A 15,382-nucleotide genomic window follows, 5' to 3' on the forward strand; every position below is an offset into this window, starting at 1 on the left:
AAGTAAGAAAAATGATCAAATGGTTCTCAATGAAGAAATGTCTCTGTAACCTCTCAAATACATCACACAAACTCATGAACCGCAGAATAACTGTACGCTAACCAAAACCAAAACCCATTAATCATTGGAAATTAGTGACATAGGCCTGACACCATATAAATACTTACGTTCTTCAAACAGAGAAATAAAAAGCCACATTCGACTACTTACCACAACTTTCTTTGCCAAATCCACAATGTCTTCCATCAACTCAAGATGTTGTAATTGCTTCAAACTGATCTCAGAAGCACGAAAATTGCTTAAAGAGAAATTTACTTTTTTAAAAAGATTAGGTACTCATACGTAAAAATTCCTTAAACTTTACACTTAACTACATGTTACACCTCTAAGTTCTCTGTTTCTCCATCCCAGGTAACAATAAGTTGTTTATTAAGTGGATAAAATACTATACCTTTTCCTCTTGTATACAATGCCGATACTTATATACATGCATATTAATTTTTCCTCACTCAGTTTCAAATTTACCATCTAATGCTCTTCAGAATTTTCTTCACTGTGTATAATGTTATCACGACTATTCATTCATAACCAAATCCCAAGTACAATAACTTTCCCCACTCTCTCAGACGCGAGTCAGAGTGAGTAGGGTGCGGGCCTGAGACACGGCCTTCCACCGTGCTGGGTACCACGCTCACCACTGTCCATGCGAAGTGACTAACACGGTGACGTACCTGGTCTCCACACAGGGGTACAGCCGGGATATGACGGAGCTGTGCTGATGCTGAAACAGCAGCGGCCAGAAGATGTGTATTTTAATGGCATCGCAGTAATCGTACAGGACAGGGGTTGGTTTACTGCACCACATATTGCAGATGTCTAATTCTTAATTTAAAGAAATTGTTTGATTAATATTTTGTGCCTCGTTTTGGAGTGAATCAATAGTGTTAATAGGGGAAAAGCAAAAACAGTTATGGAAAGGTAAGAAATGAATGCATAAAATATTTTAACCTATTAGATGTTAAGAATATTTCAATGTTAGCTAAAACTCTATTTTAACAAAGGTTTTGATTTGTATTGAAAAAAAGTAAGAGCTACATTAAGTCTGTTACATTGATGTGAAAGGATGAACTTCCTTTGATAATCTTTCAACAAACTAAAGTTAAAATACCAGCACACTCACCTAAGTTAATCTCACTTTTGGCATAATCTTTATACTGCCTACCCTAAAAACAAAAAAGAAAGAAATCTTTTGAGTTATATCTGATAAGACACAAAAGTACAGTTCTTGATTTTTAGTGTAAGAATTATTGGCACTAAACTAAAAATGTCAGTGCACATTTATTCATACACTTTAAATACAGCACCTTCAACCAGTGAGCCTCCCGGGCTCCTCCCCCGGGTTTCCGACAGCCGTCCTCGCCTCGGGCAGAGACACCTTGGCATCAGTCCTCCCCGCCCCGCACTTGCTGATATCCTTTCCCTTCCGAAATCACCTCTTCAAAAGCATGTACCCCTCCAGTAAAACCTCACGGAGCTTTTTTAACTTCTTTTTCTTAGGTAAGTCCCTTTAACATTTCATATAATAAGGGCTTGATGATGATGAACTCCTTGAATTTGATCTTATCTGAGAAGCACTTTATCTGTCCTTCCATTCTAAATGAAAGTTTTGCTGTATAGAGCAATCTTGGTTGTAGGTCTTTGGATTTCATGACTTGGAATACCTCTTTTAAAAAAACATGAACAGTGAAAGGACAACAAACTCACAGTTATTAACAACCACACCTAAAATGAAAGCAAACTAAAAGGACAGCTAGATCAGGAGTAGAAACATAGAAATGAAGATCTCAAGGAGGGTTAGCAACAGGGGAGTGGGAGGGAGGAGAAGGGGGGAGAAGGTACAGAAAATAAGTAGCATAGACAGTAGATAGAAAATAGAAGGGGGGGCAAGAATAGCATGGGAAATATAGAATCTAAAGGACTTGAGACACATGGTCATAAACTAAAGGGGGGGTAATGGTGGGGATGGGGGGGTAGGGTGGAGGGGAATGAAAGGGGGAATAGAACAACTGTAACAGCATAATCAATAAAAAAATTTAAAAAGAAAGAAATAATAAATGCAAAATTAGTGGGGGGAAAAAAAAAAACCTTACGGAGCACCTAAACTCAATAGCTCTGAATCAAAAAGCTCTAAGAGGTAAATCTCAAATTCTCATCACAAGGAAAAGAACAATGGTAACTCTGAGTGACAACGGGTGTTCACTAGACTTAGTGTGGTGATTTCACCAAACACCCATGTCGAGTCAGGTCGTACACCTGAAACCATACAATGCTATGTGTCAATTACATCTCAATTTTAAAAATACGCTAAGACAGAATGTTAAAAACAAAATGTTAAGTAATCTACTCACCACCGCACCACAGTAAAGTTGAGTCACACGAACATAATCATTGGACATAAATTCAGGAGCAAAGACAGAATCGTCCGCAGAAGAGCCATCTTCTACCCTGGCGCCGTCTTCGGCAGTGAAGTCCCCCGGGGCAAAGTTGTCCATGGTGCACTGACTTAAGGGAACAACAGAAGCTGGAATCAGTGATTAAATCATCAGAGGGATGAGAGGCAGTTTTTGTGGTTTCTACAGTATTTTAGGAAAACACGTGGAATTTATGCCCCAAAGTTCCAGTAAGAACACCGAACTCTCCGAAAGGTTCTTGTTTTTGCTCTGCAATTCTTCAGCCCTGACTCTTTGAATGCCAGTTTAATCTATTTCTTCCTTTCCTCGAATTCAAAGAGCCACCATCTCTACTCTGAATGTATCTGTTTACACGTCTCCTTTAGATGGAGGATGATTGAGGACTTCTTATTCATCTTCGTATGTGCCCAGCACATGATAAACCCTCAAGTAAGTGTTTGCTGAATGAACGAGACATCTCTCCACTGCTGTCCCTCATACGCCGTCTGCTTTTACCGCATCCTCTGAAACATTGTGCCTCATCACATGCAGACGGCTACCTTCTCAGCCTCCTGGCTGGAACTAAATCCCGACTCCACTGAAAAAAAAAAAACAGTTTCCTATCAGTTGCTCATATTCTCCTCTCCATCTCTCAGTGTGTTTCCGCCTTGGGCGAAGGGGCACAGCGAACGTGGCACCAGGTGAGTCTGTCCGTCTCTCAATCCCCGACAACCGCACCCAGGCCTTCCCTCTCCTTATCAGTCGCTGCTCCAACACCTTCCCAACCGCAACTGCCAGCGCTGCTAGACTGCAAAGGTGAGCAAAACCCTCATGTTACCAACAACCACACTTTAAAAACAGTTATTTCAATGGGGGGAAGGGGACTTAGGGCTAGAGTTTCACATTAAGGTGTATTTTCCCCTCTAAGGAAAGTTCAATGAGATTTATAGCTATCAAAGAAAAGCTACACAACCTAAACATCCCTGAAAAATGCAGCATTTTATTACTCTTGCACAAGTAATGGATTTCTTTTCCTATTATCATCATCACCATCATTAACACTATTTTTTAAATACCTTTTTGCTTCATCACTAATATCTCAGTATTGTTAGGACAAACCAGCTTTCTGTTTTCCTAAACAAAACCACTATCAGTTTTTGGAACAGAATCAGTTTCTCTAACGAATCCTTCTTATTATATCCAATTTGCTGTACAAACCCCTAACGGCAGTAAGAATAACACTCTTCCTAGCAAACTACCTGTACTATTTGCCGCACATTGTTCCAAGCATTTCACAATGCACCACTTCGATCCTCACAGCAAGTTTTCTCAGGTTCAATTACCATCATCTCCACTGTGCAGATAAGAAACACGCTTGGTAAAATTAAATAATTTGCTCAAGGTCAGCAAGCTAGGAAGGATCCACACTCAGGTCCTCTGATTCCACCGCCTCTCTTCGCAAACACTGTTTCACTATGCCTGCTCTTCCTTCCCACTGACACCTCAACATCTCTTGCTTGTTGTCATGTTTAAGAACACTGACGATGGAAAATAAAATAAAATGTTTAAAAAGAGAGAACGCTGACAAGTAGTTCACAGCGTTCCCTTCACCCCCCAAATCCATCATCGTCCCAGACACATGGAGGCCCATGGAGGCCACCCCTTCAGGACCCCAGCTTTGCAGTTTAACTGCCTCCTCAACTAAAATGAACCTCACGGCCCACCTCTCCTCGGCTCCTCCTTTCCAAGGCCGTGCCTCAGGTCACTGCCCACAAATCGAACTCTGATGAGCTCCTCTGACCACGACCAAGAGTCACTGGAACTCCAGCCTGCCCGCCTTCTACCACAGGACTCTGCGACCTCAGCAAGAACTCTTCTTCCCCTTTCTCCCACTCGAATGCCCACTTCTCATTTGCTGTCTCCTACAACATGGTTTCCACTTCCAAGAAAGTGGTGAGTGCCCTTCTACCACAGCCTGGTTGCATATAATGTCTGCAACCTGACCTGTTCTAGATGAACGGTATTCCCAGAGTTCTGAATGTAACCGCAAAGGTGAGTGACTAGAAAAAACAAAAAGCCTTTTTCGCATCCAGAGTATGGCACATAACATGGGACATATGATATTCTATTTCTGCAGCCCCCTAATGTCTACTGCCCTTTGTTTCGGATTCCAGGAAGCATTTCCTGATCTCCCTGCTAACCAGATTTATTTCTGCAGGAACCTCTTCTCTGTAAGCCCAGCGCACCCTGCCTGTATCTTTTGATAGCAGTTTTCACATTGTTTACTCATCTGGGTCCAGAGGGTACACTGTGCCCCCCACCTACCTTGATTCCCTATCTCAGTGTTTCCCAAATTTTATACTCACATTTCCTAAAGAAAACTTTGCCAAATCCACTTGCCACCTGTACTGCTATTTTATACTTTTCTTTAGAATAACTCAACTTTTAACTTGGATGCAAACTTGTTTTAAGAGAAAATTTGGTATCACCAAGGAATCTTATGTCTGGTAGGACAGAATTTTTTTCTAATACAAACTAAAATATACTAATAAAATTAAATATTAAAGTAAATGACTTCTAATCCTATCAGTTATGATGAACTAATGGGGGGACTCTACCAGTGCAAAAAAAGAGGGTCCTGGATTTAAAATTTTTTTTAATTTTGCAGAGTTGAAAGAAATAGGGAACAGTCAAAGCCACCCTTTCCCCACAAAAGCAGCAAGCCTCTTGCTAGAACTAAACCCCAGAGTCAAGAGCTACACACAGTAATGCCAAGAGCTGAAGTTGGATCGGGACACTGAGCCCTGGACCAGAAACGAAGTGAGGGAACTGAAAGTGGTCCCAGGAAAACGCCTCTACTCCAGCCAGAGCTGACACAAACCCTATCGGAAGACATGCACCCCCAGCAGACCCTCCGGGTTCCCAGAGAAAGATCAGATAGGCGTCCACGGTCAAAGACCGCCACGCTAATCCACCATGAGAGAGACACAACAGAAGAAAAACGAGCCAGAAATTTAGACTCCAAAGTACAGCAGACACTGGATTACCAGATGCAGTCTGCAGAATACTAATGCGTTGAAAAAACTGCATGAGCAACATTAGACTATAAAAATGACTCCTCCCAGAGAGATAACCAACGCCCACCCCCCAAAAAGGCAACTACAGATGTTTCTCTCCCTCTCTCCTTCCCTTCCCCTCTAAAGATAAATAAATAAAATCTTAAAAAAAAAATGACTGGGTATATATACCTCAAAAAGAACCAAGTGGAACTTTTTGAAATTTAAAATGTAGCTGTTAAAAGTAAAAGAAAAAATAGATAGGTTAAAGAGAAAATGAGTCACAGCTGAAGACATATTTAAGAGCTAGAAGATGTGTGTAATGTAATTACCCAGCATCGTAAATTCTGGTAAAGAGAGAAATAAAAATATGAAAGATAAAAAGTGATCTGCCAACAGTCTAATACATATACGTCACTATATATCCAGTTAAAATTCTAGAAGGAGAGAATAGATAAAATCAAAAGAGACAATATTTAAAGAGCACAGGGCTCAGGATCTCCTACCTATCAACAAAGATAAAATTCAGAATCAGGAAACAGTGAGCATCCAGGAGGATAAAGAAAAAGGAATGGCCACCTAGTCCTACAGGTGAAAGGTCATTACATCAAAGACAGAAGCCAACAGAAAAAGAATGTTCTCTTCCAGGACGTGTAGTAAAACTGGCAGCACACTTCATAACACAGAATTTTCACTATGCAGACAGAAAATAAACCATCAACCTAGAATTGTATACCCCTCAAAATTATGTCTCAGGAATAAGAATAAAAGTAATTTTACATAAAAACTGAGCTGACCACCAAGAGACCTGAACTGACTTCTTAGAAATACCAACTAGCCCTGGCCGGGTGGCTCAGTTGGTCGGAGCACTGTCCCTGAACACGGAAAGCTTGTGGGTTTGAGCCCTGTTCAGGAGACTGCGGGTTCAATACCTGGTCAGGGCGCCTCTGCCTGCGGTGGGGAACCAGTGTTTCTCCTGTCTCTCTGTCCCTCTCTCCCCCTTCCCCTCTCTCATATCCATGGAACATATCCTCCAATGAAGATTGAAAATATAAAAACAATCAAAAGGCATAAATTGTCTGAGTCAATTAAAAGAAAAATCCAGTAATATGTTCTTTATAAGAGACATCTAAAACAAAGATATTTTTCTAAGTGACAGCAAAATGAAGGAAAAGGCGATTCCTTGCAAATTATCACCAAAAGAAAGGTGAGTTAGACAAAACAGACCCTAAGGACAAAAATCAAAATTAGGCGTGGAAAGGATCACAACATAATAGAGAAAGTTCAATCCACTAGGAAAATAATAGACTTGCGTGTATCTAATCAAATTGTCTCAAAATATGTAAAAAGAAAAACGTGTTAGAACTACTGGAAGTTTGTTAGAAGGTAATAATAGGATACTGCAACATGTCTGTCTCAGTTAATCACAGGTCAAACAAACACAAAGTAATAAAGACAGCCCGAACTACACAATGTACAAGCTTGACCTGCCGGACATGGCACAATTCGAGACCACCTCTCTTCAAAAGCCCACACAAAACAGTTACATTCACTATGCACAAGACCATGGAGCTAGGCAAACAAATTTTTACATAAAAGGCAGAAAACTGTACTTGGAAAAACAATTAAAATTATTTTTTTTCATTTTTTAAAATAAATTTTATTGATCATGCCATTACAGTTGTTCTATTTCCCCCCTTCAGTCCCCTCCACCCTGCACACCCCCTCCCCCACCATTCCCCCCCTTTAGTTTATGACCACATGTCTCAAGTTCTTTAGATCCTATATTTCCCATACTATTCTTGCCCACCCCCTTATCTATTTTCTACCTACCGGCTATGCTACTTATTTTCTGTACCTTCTCCCCCCTTCTCCTCCCACTCCCCTGTTGTTAACCCTCCATGTGATCTCCATTTCTATGGTTCTGCTCCTGATCTAGCTGTCCTTTTGGTTTGCTTTTGTTTTAGATGTGGTTGTTAATAACTGTAAGTCTGCTGTCCTTTCACTGTTCATCTTTTTTTTTATCTTCTTTTTCTTAGACAAGTCCCTTTAACATTTCATATAATAAGGGCTTGGTGATGATGAACTCCTTGCATTTGATCTTACCTGAGAAGCACTTTATCTGCCCTTCCATTCTAAATGTAAGCTTTGCTGAATAGAGCAATCTTGGTTGTAGGTCTTTGGATTTCATGACTTGGAATATCTCTTTCCAGCCCCTTCTTGCCTGTAAGGTCTCTTTTGAGAAATTAGCTGACAGTCTGGTGGGAACTCCTTTGTAGGTGATTGTCCCTTATCTCTTGCTGCTTCTAGGATTCTCTCCTTGATTTTAATCTTGGCTAATGTAATTATGATGTGCCTTGGTGTGTTCCTTCTTGGGTCCAACTTCTTTGGGACTCTCTGAGCTTCCTGGATTTCCTGGAAGTCTATTTCCTTTGCCATATTGGGAAAGTTCTCTTTTATTATTTGTTCAACTAAGTTTTCCACTTGCTCTTTCTCTTCCCCTTCTGGTACCCCTATAATTCGGATGTTGGAGTGTTATGTCCGTTAAAAATAAGCCTCTCATTTTTTTGAATTCTTGTTTCTTCATTCTTTTCTGTTTGGTCATTTTTTTCTTCCTTCTGGTCTGCTCCCTTGATTTGAGTCCCAGTTTCCTTTCCATCACTATTGGTTCCATCACTATTGGTTTCCTGTGCATTTCCCTTCATTTCAATTAGTTTAGCCTTCCTTCATTTGTTCCTCTAATTTGTGACTAAAATCAACCAGTTCTGTGAGCATCCTGATCACCAGTGTTTTGAACTGTGCATCTGATAGATTGGCAATTTCTTGGTCGCTTAGAGTTATCAGCTCCAGGGGGTTTGAGTTCTTCTTGAGCCATGTTTTGGTCTGTTTGAGCCTATTGCCTATGAGGAGGGGAGCCCTAGATGTTCACCAGGGCGGGGCCACCCAGGTCACTGGGTTGTGAGGCTGTATGTGGGGGCGGGGTCAAAGAGGGGTAATGGCAGTTTCCTCTACTGCTTCCCATTGCTGGGGCCTGTGCGGTCTGTCTCACTGCTCACTCCTTCACTAGTTTATCTGCGTGTGAATGTGTGACCACAGTCAGCCTGCCACCTTGTGCCCTCACTGGGTCTGCCCCTCTCAACCCCACACCTGAGACCCGACCTCGGCCTGTTCGCCTGGGTCCGGGGATCTTTTTTGCACGACCTGCTCCACTGCTGGCTCCGCCCCTCTTACCAGTCTGGCCGAATGGTTCGTTGTTGTGGGACTTTTGTATAGTTCAATTTTCTGTGGTTTGGTTGCGTTTTTTGTTGCTAAAACTTTGTTGTTTTTTAAACTTGGTTGTGTGAGAAGGCACAATGTTTCCACCTACACCTCCATCTTGCTGGAAGTCCTCAGAAAAAAATTTTTTACAGACAAAATACACATTACATTCTCTTACAACAATTAAGAAACGAGTAAAAAAGCTAATATAGGTAAATTTGAAATTTTAAAACATTAAGAAACCTAAGTCAAAGAAGAAATCAAAATGAAAATTTTAAAAATACTTGGATTTGAAAGTTAATGAAAACACTAAATTAAACCATGAGATAAAGCAAAAATAAACTTTGAAGAAGTTCATAGCTTTACATGCTTATACTGGGAAATGGAATGGCTGAAAATTAATAAGCGTGCAATTTAAGTTAGAAAAATGATATAAGAATAAACCCAAGAAAAAGGATAAAAATAAAATTTAAGATATCAATTGACTAAAAAAAAAACCCAAAATATAATACAAAGGCCAAAAATTAATCCTTTGCAAAATTAATAAAACAGAGAAACTTTTGGTAAGACTAATAAAGGAAGAAGAGAAGTCCCACAGAAATAATAGTCAAAACAAGAGAAGGGAACATATGACAAATAAAACAGACTTAAAGGGAATTAAGATAACATGAACTTGATGCCAATAAACTTGAAATTTCTGTTAAAAAGACAAATTTCTAAAACTTGCCAAATTGATTTAAAAAAGCAGAAAATCACAAGTCTTATTACTATTCAACTGCTAATTCCTAATAAATTGTTAACAATTTACAATCCTTCCACAAAGAAAATGTCAGCACTTACAGGTAAATTCCACCAGACTTTCAGGAAACCAACCACTCTCATTCAAACTGGCCCAGGAAACAGGAAAGGAGGCCCTGCTCTCTAACTGGTGTAAGGCACGTGCACCCTTAATGCCAACACCAGACAAGATAGTCCAAAGAAAACTGACAGGTGATTTCATTCATAAACAGATACAGAAATCCTAGGTAAAATATTAGCAACCTCGATCCAGCAGTTCACAAAAAGACAATTCAGCAAGTTCAATGTGTGTATATCCCAGGAAAGAATGTAAGAATTAAGAATTTTAAAATGTGTTCATTGATTTCCATCACACTTAACATATTAAAGGAGAAAAAAACTCAAGATATTCTTAACAGATGCAAGAAACCATATAACAAAATCACAAAAGACCTCCCTAACTTAATAGAGTATGTACAAAAACTTGTAACAAATATTTGTTCTAATGGAGAAGCATTCCCTTTAAAATTAGGCACAAGACATGTATGTCCACTATAATCACCTCTAATGAACAACCATAATCACTTCAACTGAACATAGGTTTAAAAGTGTGCCAGAATATTAAGACAAGGGAAAAAAAGGGAAAATTTAAAGAACCAAAGGTGTCACTATTTGTAAATAATTATATACATAGAAACCCAAATGAATTACAGAAAATCTATTAGAAATAATAAGTCTTTCTCAAATGAATGGTTAAAGATCAATATTTAAAAATCCATTAAGCCCTGGCTGGTGTAGCTCAATGGATCGAGTGTGGGCCTGCGAACCACACGATCGTGGTTCGATTCCCAGTCAGGGCACAGGCCTGGGTTGCAGGCTGGTTCCCTGTAGGCCAGTTCCCAGCAGGGGACGCATGAAAGGCAACCATACATTGATGTTTCTCTCCTTCTCCCCTTCCCCTCTAAAAATAAATAAAATCTTAAAAAATAAAATAAATAAAAATAAAAATCCATTAAATTTCTAGTTACTAACGATAGTCAGAAAACAGAATCTTAAAAAAACACCATTTATAATAGCAACAAAACTACTAGAAACATTAGTATGCACATTTAAAGTGTTAGGCGTATATGGAGAAAATTACAACACTCTATTAAATAAAGACATTAAAAACCTAAATAAGTACATACCTAAATAAGAAATAAATACATACCACGTTCTCAAACAGGAAGGTTCAAAATCTTAAAGATTTCAATTCTCCCCAGATTGATTCAATCAATTCCAATTCATTCCCAGAGTTTTTCATGTCACGTGACAAGCTGATTCTTAAAACAAGAACAAAGATCCGAGAACAGCTGAGACTCAAATCCACCCTCCACTCTCCCCCCATAGCAGGATGTAAAGCTGCAGCAATGATAATTACGGCAGTGGTGTCAGCAGGGACAGACAAGCGGACAAGAGGCACAGAAAGGAGAGCCAGAGACAAACCCATGCGTAGAGAGACTGAACATGTCAAAGAGGTGGGTGAGCAGATCACTGATGAACAGAGGGCCATTTTGGCAGATGACATGAGGACAACTGTAGCCACTTGGGGGGGGGGGGAAATGAACGTGCACCACTGCCTTATAACCACACACAAAAATCAGTACCAGATGGACTATGAACTTAAACATGAAAGGCATCATTTTCAAACTTCTAAAAAGAAAGCAATCCCAGGGCTAGAGAAAGTTTCCAATCAGGTTACATTAAAGTTAAGAACTTCTGTTCACCTGAATACGTCACAGTGACATAATGGGCCACAGAAGTACTTACAGTGCATATAATCAACAAAGGATCGGTGTTACAGTTTTAGTTTTAAAGGTCAACCCAATGGTAAAGTGGGTAAAAGATTTGCCAAGTGTTTCACAAAGGGAAAACAAGGTTCGTAAACATATGAAAAACACGCAAACTCACTGACAATCAAAATGCAAATTAAAACCACCTGTGATCTAGCACGTCCTACCACCTGACTGGCAAATAGCAAGAAGTCTGGCAATAACCAGTGCTGGGGAAGACGTACATCAACTAGAACTCCTAACACTGCTAGTCGAAGTATATAATTTGTCAAAACTGCTGGTCAAAGTATATAAGATGGTATAACCACTTCAGAAAATGATTTGGTATGATTTTGTAAAGTTGAACATTCATAACCCATAACTCAGCAATTCCATTTCTAGCAAACAGATCACCACAATGCTATTACAAACCACAAAAATGCTTTTAAAAAATTACATACTCTTCACACTTTAAGATGATATTTAAAAATCTTAGCCTACATTTCAATAATTGCAGGATTTCTGGAGTATCCCAGTGACATTTTAAAATAAAAGTGACATACTATTGGTTTAAATTATGTTATAGTTATTATAAGTGATAAAATAGCTATACATACTGTCGATTAAACATAAAACGTTATTTTTTTTGGAATGCACTCTTGAGATGGAAAACGTCTGGGCTGTGAAAGGCTTTCCCTAGCCCTAATCACTGTATTTTGACTTATCCCTTTGTTTTCTGTGGAGTCTTCCCACTTGGGGCAACGCCGTGGGAAGAGTCCCGTGGGTGAGCGGGGCGCCTTATCTAAGGTAGAATGCTGCGGTCAATGCGGACGTGGGGAACTGGGACCAGCGGGAGGGAGACCTCTATGATAGGTCTCAGGCAATACCAATTTCAGTAGAGTACGCAGGAACCTTATCTATAAATTGATTCATTAATGTCACGTGTGCCTAAGTACGCCCTAGAAAAATAATCACCATTGCCCTGGGGGTCATACACCCAGTGTGAAAATTAGAGAAACTCTTGCAAATATGTACCAAAAGATGTGTACAAGATCTTCATAAAGAGCAAAACTGTTAAAAAAAGAAAAAAAGGCCAATCAACAGAAGAATGCATACACTGTGTTATATTCACCTGTGGAATATCACACAGCAAAGAAAATTAATGACAAATCTATTCTTAGTATGAATGACCCTTAGACACATAACATTGAGTGAAATAAGCACTTCCCAGAAAACCGTGTGCAGTATTACTTTAAAAAAAACAAAATTCAAAGATAGCAGAAGCCATACACTTTTGAGGGATGTGTACATATCTGATAAAATTTTCAAAAAAGAAATGAATGACACACAATTCAGGAAAGTAGTCACTCTGGGGGTTAGCACATTCAATACTGGTCATTTTGTTTCTTGGAATGAGTGGTGGATTGATAGGTGTTCCTTTTATTGTTTCACTTCATGACTTAAATAGGTTACATATATTTTGAATGTATCGTGTATTACATCAAATAAAGAGAAAAATATTTTTAAAAACAATTCATCATATGAAAAAATTAAATCACACCACCTACCACTAGACAGGTATTTATAACGTGGAAATTACTACCTGTACTTTACGTCAACCATAGGAACTGACATACATTAGGTACAAATTTATGGGATTAACCTCATGAGGACCAAATGAGGTACTGAGCCAGTTAAACGTGAGAGATAAACCCACAGACTGACACCTGGCTAAAGCAGAAGCCACATTTAGCCACAAGCTAAAGTTATAAAGAAGCTAGTCAGTAAAGAGAAGGCAAAAGGTTCAAGTCTGATAACATAAACTGTTAGCAAGGATGTGAGAAAATGTGTCCTCACTCAATACAGTGAGTCAAAAATCAGTACAGCCATTTTGAGAGCTTCTGTGATATGTGGTCAAGTTGAAGATGCACATATCATACCATCCAGCAAATCTACTACTAGGTGTATTTCCTAGAGAAACTTCCAAACGTGTGTACAAACAAACAAATACAAAGTGTTTATTGCAGGTTGGTTTTTGGACTCAAAACCCAGAAACAACCTGAATCTGTCAACAGATAAATGGGTAAGTAAATAATGGCATATTCATACAATGGTATTCTATACCAGCAATTAAAATGAATGAATCAAAAACAACACAATTTTCCAATTTATTTGTTTATAAATATCAAAATGTTAAGGATGGGGAAGAAAAGCAAGTTGCAAAAAGACATATTTTCTTCATATCATTAAAGTTTAAAAACAGAACACTGCATTACTGTTTATGGATGCAAAGGAATGATACACACAAACCTAAACACGGAGGCTATCTCTAGGGAAGGAGGGGGAGGGTCTGAGAGCATCTCCAACGCCTACAAGTTCTTAAAAAAAAAAAAAAGGATCTGAAGTAAATGTGGCGGAATTACTACATCTGTAAATCTGAGTCATGGGTTGGTCAGACCCCCCCCCTGTACATTTAATAAGCCAGAAATTAAAAAGAAAATTAGGCAAGAATAAGAAAATTGAGCAAATGAACAGAGAGAGAACACACCAAAACGCAGTCCTCCAGCGCAGTGCATGAACCTTTGCACAGGAGGAGCAGTTGGGTGCCTAAGGGTTTGAAGTTTCCTTCCTCGTGTATCCTTAAAATAAATCCCATTTCCCTTAGGATAAAATGCAAATTTAAATAATAAATATCCTAGCTAGAGTAACCAGAGCTGTAACTATGAGGAAACTGCTCCCAGGGGAGGAGCATAATCTGTGAAACCTCTGGCCAGGACGTTGGGCAGAATCAAAAGGGAGAATTTTTGTGAACGCCATAAAACACTGTATGAATCACTCACTAATTATTACCAAGAACGCCAGGGTCGACCAGAATGTATTGATTGTGCAAATTTTGGAAGGAGTCTGCAATTGAGGGTCTTTGGGGGTTTAGGGCGCCTCTGGAAGAGGCACGCACTGACACCAGCCCAAATTCACCTACGCCTTGGCTCATGTTTTGCTTCCTGGCCCCTCTTAGGAACAGGCTGGCTGGACAGGCCACACCGGTTGTTTTACGCAGCAGCTGCCTAGACCCGCTGCTGTTCTCCCCCCCTTCCCCGGCCATTAGCTTAGGGAGTGGGGGGTTGGGGATGGAGGATGATCCGCAGAGGCGTCGTGGAGCGGGGAACACTGGGCTGATTTCCGCTCCCGTTTCCCCTGCTTGGGTATGGGAGGCGCCGGTCAAAACACTGCTTCTCACAAAAACAGGTGGCGCAGACTCAGGAAACACAAAACACAGAGGACACGACGTGCACGAACTTTCACAAACACACGGATCACGCACTCAACAGGACCCAGGCCGGGCACAGGCAAGGGGACACGCAAGAACGCACACCCGGGCAGGCGATGCTGCAGGCAGGGGTCACGACTGCAGGAGGTGCGAACACACGCGCGGGGGATGCGCACGCCCGGGAGAGGGGCAGTGACACAGAAGGGAGAGACCACCCACACCGGCCGGGGGCGCCAACGCCGTCACTGGGGAGAGCCCGCACAGACACAAATGGGCGGAAAGGCGACACACGGGCGCGTGCCAGCGCGCCGGGTCCTGAGGACCCCTCCCGGAGCAGCAGTATCACCCTCAAGACTAGGGTGCGCGGGCGGCAAGGGGATGCGTACACAAACGGACTTCTCTCACTCTCGCAGACACCAGGGTGGGCAGAGGCTCGCCGAAGGAGGACACAGGACAGAAGGGACACACCCACTCCGCAGGACAAAAGCGGCCACACACCCCCAGGGCACCAGCAACCCATCCCATGCGGGCACACAACCACACTCACCACAAGCCCACGGAAGGGGTGTGGAGGGCCCCTCTCCCGGATCATCTTGGATGCAGTGCGACAAGGTGACACATCCAGGAGCCCTGCCGCGCACCAGGTGCGCACTCACCCGGGCCCGCAGCTCGCGAGCCTCGGACTCGGACGGCCGCAGCCGCCGCCTGAGGCTCTCCACGTCAGCCTGCTCCGGGCTGGAGCGAGCCGTGACGCGGGAGGCG

General features: G+C 41.1%; 1 protein-coding gene across 5 annotated transcripts in view; it reads right to left on the bottom strand.

Moving 5' to 3' along the window:
- Positions 1-15,360, bottom strand: part of TTC3 (tetratricopeptide repeat domain 3) — a 108,361-nt gene extending 93,001 nt beyond the window's left edge. The window contains exons 1-7 of one of the 5 annotated variants that reach the window (XM_053657999.1): positions 15,168-15,360; positions 10,752-10,863; positions 8,738-8,885; positions 2,409-2,562; positions 1,181-1,223; positions 732-882; positions 211-298 (exon numbers count right to left, since the gene is read on the bottom strand). In XM_053657999.1, the coding sequence (XP_053513974.1) occupies positions 211-298; positions 732-882; positions 1,181-1,223; positions 2,409-2,552 (426 nt within the window). In that variant the 5' untranslated portion in view covers positions 2,553-2,562; positions 8,738-8,885; positions 10,752-10,863; positions 15,168-15,360. Of the gene's footprint in view, positions 1-210; positions 299-731; positions 883-1,180; positions 1,224-2,408; positions 2,563-8,737; positions 8,895-10,751; positions 10,864-15,167 lie in introns of those variants that run through there. The other 4 variants (XM_053657998.1, XM_053657996.1, XM_053657997.1 and 1 more) reach the window with 4 other exon arrangements.
- Positions 15,361-15,382: the final 22 nt, after the last annotated feature.

Source organism: Artibeus jamaicensis, unplaced genomic scaffold (genome assembly GCF_021234435.1).
Source record: "Artibeus jamaicensis isolate MK-2021 breed Jamaican fruit bat unplaced genomic scaffold, CSHL_Jam_final scaffold_474, whole genome shotgun sequence".
Classification (NCBI taxonomy): Eukaryota; Metazoa; Chordata; class Mammalia; order Chiroptera; family Phyllostomidae; genus Artibeus; species Artibeus jamaicensis.